Source organism: Eimeria tenella, genomic scaffold (assembly GCF_000499545.2).
Source record: "Eimeria tenella Houghton genomic scaffold, Eth_scaff46, whole genome shotgun sequence".
Taxonomy (NCBI): Eukaryota; Apicomplexa; class Conoidasida; order Eucoccidiorida; family Eimeriidae; genus Eimeria; species Eimeria tenella.
Genome location: NW_013543380.1, coordinates 248,376 through 257,346, shown reverse-complemented (window position 1 = coordinate 257,346; position 8,971 = coordinate 248,376). Strand labels below are relative to the sequence as shown.

Genomic DNA, 8,971 nt, shown 5'->3' with positions numbered 1-8,971 from the left:
AATTAATTAATTAATTAATTAATTAACTAATTGGTTAGTTAGTTAATTGTTTAATTCGTTACCTTTAATTAGTTAATTAGTTATTTAAGAAACCAGTTAACCTATTAGTTAGCTCGTTAATTAATTAATTAATTAATTATTCAATTAAACAATTAAACAATTAATTAATCAATTAACTAACCAACTAATTAATTAATTATTAATCAATTAATTAATTAATTGATTATTAATTAATGAATTAACTATTAATTAATTAATTAATTAATTAATTAATTGTTTGCTGCTGCAGCCCGCTGCTGCACCTGGTGGCTCGGGAAGCCGTAAGAAAGCTTCACCAGACTTCTCCGAATTTAATTATTTATTTTTTAATTTTATTTTACAAAGACTTCCGGGGGATCCAGGTGTCTGTACACCCCATTGCCCACGCCATGCACCGGTCAGCAGCAGCAGCAGCAGCAGCAGCAGCAGCAGCAGCACAACCAGCAGCAGCAGCAGCAGCAGCAGCAGCACAACCAGCAGCAGCACAACCAGCAGCAGCAGCAGCAGCAGCAGTGTTTTTGCCTTTAAATGTCTTCTTTTTCCTTTTTTGTCTCTTCTTTATCTCTTTTTTCCTTTCTTGTCTTTAATTGTCTGTAATTGTCTTTAATTATACTAATTTATTTTAAATTATTTTTAATTTATCTTTAAATTATCTTTAAATTATCTTTAATTTATCCTTTAATTATGTTCAAATTATCTTTAATTTATCTTTAAATTATATTTAAATTTTATTTAAATTATATTTAAATTATATTTATCTTTAAATTAGCTTTAAATTATGTTTGTCTTTATAGTTAATTTTTCTTTAAATATTCCTTTCTAGTATCCAAATGCCCTTTCATACATTTTTCGGCTCTCTTTTGTTTCTTTTTATTTCTTTTTTCTCCTTTTTCTCTTTAATTGCTTCTTTTTTCCTTTAAATGTCCTCAATTGTCTTTAATTATCTTTAATTGTCTTTAATTGTCTTTAATTATCTCTAATTGTCTTTAATTATCTTTAATTGTCTTTAATTATCTTTAATTGCTTTAAGTTCTCTTGAAATATCTTTTCCTAAAATCCTTTTATCATCTTTTTGTGTTTTAATATCTCTTCTTATTTCTCTTTTTGTCTCTTTTTGTTTCTTTTTTCCTTCTTTTTCTCTTCATTTGTCTCTTTGTTCATTCATTGTTTTAAATTACCTCTAATTATCTTTAATTGCTTTAAATTGTTTAAAATTGTTTTAAATTGTCTTAAGTTATCCAGAAAATAGATCTTTGTATTATCTTTTAATCATCTTTTTGTGTTTTAACATCTCTTTTTACCTCTTTTTTCTCTCTTTTTGCTTCTTTTTTTCTCCTTTTTCTCTTTAATTGCCTCCTTTTTTCCATCAATTGTTTTAAATTGTCTTTAATTGTTTTAAATTGTTTTAAATTGTCCAAAAATAGACCTTTTCGTTATCTTTTTATCTTCTTTTTGTGTTCAAATATCTTTTTTTGCTGCAGTTTGGCCTCTTTGGGGGCCCCCCAGAAATTCGAAAAAGAATCTCTTGCCAATCTTCTCCAACACCTGCAGGTCTTTTTTTTATTATTTTTTTTATTTTTATCTTTCATTTTCCAATTTCTTTTTTATTTCCTTTTTAACTTCTCTTATTTCTTTGCCTGTTTCTTCTTTTATTTCTTTCTTAATTTCTTTTTTAATTTCCGTTTTTGTTTCTCCTTTTGTCTCTTTTTCTTGTCTTTCCTTTTTTTCTTGTTTTTGTTTTTGTTGTTTCTTCTTCTTTATTTCACTTTTGTCTCATCTCTTTCCCATCCACTTTTGTCTCTTTATTTCATTTTTCATTTTAATTTCTGTTTCATTTATTTCTTTTAATTTCTTTTAATTTCTTTTAATTTCTTTTAATCTCTTTTTATTTTTTTTTTTCTGTGTGTTTCTCTCCATTTGCCTCCCCCGAGGTTTTCCAACTTCTTCATTTATTTCTCTTAACCCCAATTTATTATAATTAATAAATAAATTAATTTAGTTATTTATTCATTTAAATTAATTAATTATCTAACTATTTATTTATTTATTTATTTAAATTTTATTTTATTTTTTATTTTCCGCCTCAGGCCCAGCCCGAAGCCGCGCAGCTCTTCAGCAGCTTTTCGCCGGAGGCTCTGGAGCTCGCGAAGAGCCTCTTGGCCCACAAACCCTAAACCCTAAACCCTAAACCCTAATTCCTAAACCCTAAACCCTAGCTCTGCTGGCCTGCTGTCGCAGTCCGTGGCGCCTTCCGAGGCAAAGAGGCAAAAGAGAAGCAGCAGACGTCCTTGGGGCAGCTTAAGGGCAGCAGCAGCAGCAGCAGCAGCTGCTGCTGCAGCAACTGTAGCAGCAGCAGCAGCTGCAGCAGCAGCAGCTGCTGCTGCTGCAGAGACTGCGGGCCTAGACTTCGCTAGCTTGCATGCAGTTTATATTGTTTAGGCTTAGTACTGCATAGGTGTGAGACACAGTGCACAGCTAAGCTAGGGTTTAGGGTTTAGGGTTTAGGGTTTGCAGCTATTGGTGAACAAAGAGAGACAGTGGAGTTTGTTGGCGCGGAGGCGCAGCTTTTTGCAAATGATTAAAAAGGAGACGAAACAACAGAGACAAAAAGCATCAAAAATAGAAGCAAATGGACACACGCTGCAGCAGCAGCAGCAGCAGCTAATGCTGCTGTGGGCAGACCGAAGCAGCAGCAGCAGCGCCAGCTGCTGCTGCTGCAGCTGCTGCAGCAGCAGCTAATGCTACTGAGAGCAAACTGAAGCAGCAGCAGCAGCAGCACGGCCAGCTGCAGCAATCAGGCCCCACGTTACCTGTGCCCCTCCCGGAGTTCCCGCTGCACCCGTGGCAGCAGCAGCAGCAACAGCAACAGCAGTAATGAAGACAACAATTTTCTGAAGCTGCTTGCTGCAGTTGCTGCAGATCTGTGACCCTCAGGCTCCTGTAGAAGGGGCGTTGCAGGCCCACCTGCGGCCAGCCGGAAGACCTGTTGCTGCTGCTGCTGCAGCAGCAGCAGCAGCACGAGCTGCTGCATGCGGCCCCCAGGCAGAACAGCCCTGGGGAGCAAAAGGGAGCCCCAAGGGCGCCAGCGGCAGCTTGGGGTTCCCTCCTGCTGCAGCAGGGGAGGTGGAGTAGAAGGGAGCGTGTTGCTGCTGCTGCTGCAGCAGCAGCAACAGCCGCTGCTGCTGCTGCTGCAGCTGCTGCTGGTGCAGCAGCTGCTGCTGCATCGGCGACATCACGGGAGAGAAACTGACATGTTTGTTCACAGGCGGCATGCTGTTGAAGAGCCCCCCGAAGTTGACCGCAGGCTGCAGCTGCTGCTGCTGCAGCTGCTGCTGCTGCTGCGGCTGCTGCTGCTGCTGCTGCTGCTGCTGTACGTCCTGCAGCAGCCTGTTGCTAGTCTCGCTGCCTTCGCCTCTTCCCGCGTCGTCCGCGCCCTGCAGGCCCGCCCCTGCGCTTCCCTGCGCCCCCCGCTGCTGCCGCTGCTGCTGCTGCTGCTGCTGCTGCTGCTGCTGCTGCTGCTGCTGCTGCAGGGGCCTCTCGGGGTGCGCCGGCCTCACCACGGCCTCGTTGAAGAAGCAATTGACAACGAATTTGCTGCCGCGGAGAGGAGCAACTCCTGCATGCAAAGTCCTCAAGTCCATGAGGCCCTGGGGGCCCCTGTTGGCCCAGAGGGCCCCACAGCCCCGCGAGGGTCCGATTTTCAAACCCAGCCGCGTGAAGTGCGTCTCGCCCCCCTCTTCCACGTCTGCAGCGCAGCAGCAGCAGCAGCAGCAGCTGCAGCGGCGGCAGAAACGGCAGCACAGCAGCAGCAGCAGCGGCGCAGCAGCGGCACAGCAGCGGCGCAGCAGCAGCTGCAGCAGCGCAGCAACGGCAGCGGCCCCAGGAGCAGCGCAGCAGCCGCAGCAACGGCAGCAGCAGCAGCAGCAGCAGCAGCAGCAGCAGCAGGCGGACCGTTGAGGTAAAGGAGGACAGTTTTGGGCCGGAAGGAGCCGTCGTGGTGTTCTTTGAAAAACTGGTTTTTCTGATATTTGACTAAGACCAAAGCTTCCAAGTGCTGCAGCGGCAGCTGCGCGAGCGCGCAGGCCAGCAGCTCGACAGCAGCAACTCCTGCTGTCTGCGCCTCCTGCAGCAGCACCGACTCCGAAGTCCGCGTGAGGCTTTCTGCGGTTTTGTACGCGCTCTGAGCAGCAAAACAAACAAATAATCATTTAAAACTCCCTTTGTTCTTTTTGTTTTTGTTTTATTTGTTCAAATTCGAAAAAAGCAAAAAAATTCATGCCAGGGACGCAAAACGGATTCTCGGCCTGCAGCAGCAGCAGCAGCAGCAGCAGCAGCGCGGCGCCGCTAGGGACGACGCGAGAGGAGCACCAGCAGCAACATGCAGCGGCAGAGACAGCAGCAGCAGCAGCAAAAACAGCAGTAAGATCAGCAAGAGCAGCAGGAAGGTCAGAAAGCGCAGCAGCAAGACCGGCAAGAGCAGCAGCAGCAGCAGCAGCAGCAGCAGCAGCAGCAGCAGCAGCAGCAGCAGGTTAGACCTGGGGAGCGGAAGTGGTGCCGATGCTGGTTTTGCTGCGGGTCCATTTGCCTTCTGCGAGCTGCAGCAAATGGTCACATTGGTCTGCAGTAATTAAGTCTGGAGCAATCATAATATCTGGCTCTCGAAAGACCCGCAGCACGTGCACTTCGCGGCAGTTTGCTGCTGCTGCTGCTGCTGCAGCGGGGGCTGCTGCTGCTGCTGCTGCTGCGGGGGGTCTGCCGTAAATGCGCAGCGTGCGCACGTGCTCGCCCTCGGGCACGGCTTCGCCTATCGGCAGCATCTCGTCCTCCGTCACCGCTGCTGCTGCTGCTGCTGCTGCTGCTGCTGCTGCTGCAGCGGACAGCTCCCCCGCCGTCTCCGCCGCTTGCCCTGCTGCTGCTGCGTCCCCAGCAGCATCAGCAGCCGGCACTGCTGCTGCGCCTCCGGCAGCAGCAGCAGCTGGCGCTGCTGCTGCTTCGGGGCCCTCCCCTTGTTCATCTTTGGGGGCAGCAAAGAAGCTGCCGAGCAGCGAAGCAGCAAACGCCATTTGGGCCTCTGCTGCAGCACGAGAAAGACCTGAGTGGCGAGGGAGCAGCAGCAGCTGCTGCTGGCTTTCTGCTGCTTTCAAATCTGTTCAAAACCTGCTGTGCTACCTTAGCCGGGACAGCAGCCAGCAGCCGCTGACCACCGCTGGAAAATCTTCTCGAAAATAAACCCTTTACTGGACCTGCAAAGTGAATTTCGTGGAATTTCTCGAGTTGGCGCGCCGAATTTCCCCGAATTCCCCGCGGATCAGCGGCGGCTGGCCGCTGCGCTGCTGCTGCTGCTGCCGCTGCTGCTGCTGCTGCGGGTGCAGACGACCGGGCGATCCGTCCCCTAATTCCGCGGTATCACGCTGCTTTAAAGACAATTTACGAATAATTTTGCAAGAGGAAACCGAAAAGCTCGGAAAAAAGAAGCCAGGGACGCAGCGAGCGATGCAGTGGAATAATTCAAGTGCGGCTCTCCGGCGGTCCGAAGGCGCGGAAGGCGGGGCTGGCGCTACTCGGAGCTGTACGTACACCGCAACTTTCCGCGGGAATATGAATAAATTGCGACTTAATGCCGTCACAACAAACCTTAAAAGAACAATGCATGCAAAAACTTGAATGAAATGCTGCAGCCGAGTCCTCTCAGTCGCCGGGGCTGCACCAGTCCACCGCCGCCGCTGCAGCGCCTGCTGCCGGGGAACCCTTGAAACTCCTTTTTCTCTACTTTTACTTCTTATAATTTAAAAATACATATTTAAAACTATTTTATCCTTTTCAAAGAACTGCTGGGGGCCCCGGGGCCCCCGCAAGCTTGCGCAGCCGCACACAGACCGGTGGCTCTTGCACACAGCGCCGGCGGCGGCGAGCGGGCCTCTGGCCGCAGCAGCAGCAAATAAAGAGAATTAAAATCCTTCTAAATAAAAAATGATAACGTTATAGTAAATAGTGATAAATATTGCTTCAGAAGAACCAATAACGAAGCAGCAGCAGCAGCAGCAGCAGCACAGCAGCAGCAGCAGTGGGCGCTGCGGCGGCTGTGGCTCCTTGCGTACCTGCTGCTGAGGGCTCGGCGAAGTTTATTTGCTGCTGCCTCTTGCTGCTGCGCTGCATGCAGCAGCAGCAACTTGAATTGTTTATTTGTGCTGCTGCGCTGCATGCAGCAGCAGCAACTTGAATTGTTTATTTGCAGCAGAAAGGGCCCTGATTGCCTCCAGTTCAGTTTGCTGCTGCAGCTAAACGAATCTCAATTTCATGAAATTCCCCCGAATAGTCCGAGAGGGAAAGCGGCAGCAGCAAATAGCAGCAGCAGCCAGCAGCAGCAGCAACTAGCAGCGGCAGCCAGCAGCAGCAGCAACTAGTAGCAGCAGCCAGCAGCAGCAGCAGCTGGCAGCAGCAAGTAGCAGCAGGAGATAGCAGCAGCAACTACTTAGCAGCAGCACAGTCTCTTCACAATTAAAAGAGAACTTATATTTTAATTATAATGAAATCAAGCAGCTGTTTGCCGCTGCAGCATGCACTTGTTTGCTGCTGCTGAGCCTCTGTGAATATTTTTAAATTAATTAACTTTAATTAATTCTAATCAATTTTAATTAATTTTAATTAATTTTAAACAATTTTAATCAATTTTAATTAATTTTAATTAATTAAAAAATGGATTAAAATTGATGTTATTAAAATTAATTTTAATTAATTTTAATAAAATTAAAATGCTGCTGCAGTCCCGCTGCTTCAATGAGGGGCGCATTGCTGGAGGCAGCAGCCGCAGTTTCTCTGCTGCTGCTGCTGCTGCTTCTGCTCTTATTGCTAGTGCTGCAGCAGATGCAGCAGCAGCAGCTGCTGCTGCTGCTGCTGTTGTTGCTGCTACTGCTGCTGCTGGTGCTGCTGCTGCTGCTGCTTCTGCTCTTATTGCTAGTGCTGCAGCAGATGCAGCAGCAGCAGCTGCTGCTGCTGCTGCTGTTGTTGCTGCTACTGCTGCTGCTGCTGCTGCTGCTACTGTTGATCCTGCTGCCGCTAGTGCTTGTGCTGCCGCAGCTGCCGCTGCCACTGGTGCCAATGCTGCTGCTGCTGCTTCTATGTGGTGCTGCTGCTGCCAGCAGCAGCTGCTGCTGCTGCAGCAGCCCACAAAGCAGCAGTTTGCAGCAAATTCTCTGTGGGGCGAACTGATCACTCTTTGCTGCTTCGCTTTTTCATTTAAAAAATAAATTAAAAACAAAACATAAAAAATTAAATTCATGTTTATTATTTCTAAGTTTCGTTTTAATTGCTGCAGCTGACGCTCGCTTCAACAGCAGCAGCAGCAGCAGCAGCTCTTTAAGCAGCAGTTGCACTTTTTCCCTTATTCCATTTCATGTCATCCTGCCGGAAAATAAGAGCAGAACAAAATAAAATACATTAAAATAAATGAATACAATTAAATTAAAAAATAAAACAAAATTAATAAAATAAATGATAAAATAATAAAATAATAGAGTAAATAAAATAAATAATTAAAATAAAATAATAAAGAAATAATGCAAATAAAATAAGTAAAATAAATTGAAAAAAATAAAAGGAGAGAAAACCCTCTGTGGGCATTTATCAATCTTTCAATTTGCTGCTCTTCATTTGAAAATATCTTTGTATTAAATTAAATAAATTATTTTATCAAATTAAATAAATTGCTTTATTAAATTAAATAAATTATTTCATTAAATTAAACTATTTTATTAGATTAAACAAATCCTTTTAATAATTAAGCAAAATATCTTTTTAATAAATTAAATAAATCCTTTTAATCAATTAAGTAAATTCTTTTAATAATTAAATACATCCTTTTAACATTTAAAAAGTTTTAGATAAAAAGGTGAATATTAAAAAATAAATAAGCAAAGATATGCCGGTAGAAGTCCGAAGCAGCAGCAGCAGCTGCTGCTGCTGCAGCAGCTGCTGCAGCTGCAGCTGCTGCTGCTGCAGCTGCTGGGTGGCGCCGCAGGTGCTGCTGCAGCAGCAGAAGTACCTGCAGGCGCTGCTGTAGCAGCTGCAACTGCAGCAGCTGCTGTAGCAGCCTCAGCAGCAGCAGCTGCTGCAGCAGCCTCAGCAGCAGCAACTGCTGCAGCAGCCTCAGCAGCAGTAGCTGCTGCAGCAGCCTCAGCAGCAGCAGCTACTGCAGCAGCCTCAGCAGCAGCAGCTGCTGCAGCAGCCTCAGCAGCAGCAGCTGCTGCAGCAGAAATGTATTGAAGGCGAGCACATGAAGTCTGCATTCGAAAACATTCTCTTTTTGCAATTTTAATTAAAGTACTTTCCTATTTTTAATTTTTATTTCTTTAGTTACCTTCTTTGCTGCTGCTGCTGGTTTTAGACACTGCTGCTGCTCTGCATGCAACCGTTCTTCTAATTATAAACAGTAAAAATAAAAATAAAAATAAAAATAAAAATAAATTCAAATAAATTCAAATAAATACAATTAACGTCAAAGTTTTCCTTAGAAGCTGCGCATACACCCATGCCCCCCTGCTGCTGCTGCTGCTGCAGCTGCTGCTGCAGCTGCTGCTGCAGCTGCTGCTGGAGCTGCGGCAGCAGCTGGTTCAGCGTAAATTTCCGCGCTTTAATCTCAAACAAGCTCGTTTAACTTTTAAAATATAAATAAAAAACAAAATAAAGAAATAAAATTAAATTTTACTATTAAAAAGCCAGTACCCAATGCATAAGGGGCCCCTGGGGGGCCCCAAGGGGCCCCTGAGGGGCCCCCCCAAGACCCGGGGGCCCCCCGGAGGCCCCGCGTCTCTGCTGCTGCAGGCAATTGGCGCATGCAGCAGAAAAGAGATATGTGGAATTGCAATTAAATGAAAATTGAGGCAAAAGAGAAACTTTAATTGAATTAGTTCTTCTAGTTTTGCAAACTTCTGCT

At 45.4% G+C, this 8,971-nt stretch overlaps 2 protein-coding genes across 2 annotated transcripts in view; one reads left to right on the top strand and one right to left on the bottom strand.

Moving 5' to 3' along the window:
• The window catches only part of ETH_00028525 (uncharacterized protein), a gene marked incomplete at both ends in the record, with an annotated part of 2,663 nt that extends 2,096 nt beyond the window's left edge, over window positions 1-567 (top strand). The window contains one exon of the mRNA XM_013377138.1: window positions 385-567. Within this exon, the coding sequence (XP_013232592.1) occupies window positions 385-567 (183 nt within the window). The remainder of the gene's footprint in view (window positions 1-384) is intronic.
• Window positions 568-2,969: 2,402 nt separating this feature from the next.
• On the bottom strand, window positions 2,970-5,102 carry ETH_00028520 (2OG-Fe(II) oxygenase family protein, putative; the record flags this gene model as incomplete). The annotated part of the gene is made up of 3 exons (XM_013377137.1): window positions 2,970-3,784; window positions 3,991-4,219; window positions 4,575-5,102. 3 exons carry the CDS (start codon window positions 5,100-5,102, stop codon window positions 2,970-2,972), a joined length of 1,572 nt encoding a protein of 523 aa, XP_013232591.1.
• Window positions 5,103-8,971: the final 3,869 nt, after the last annotated feature.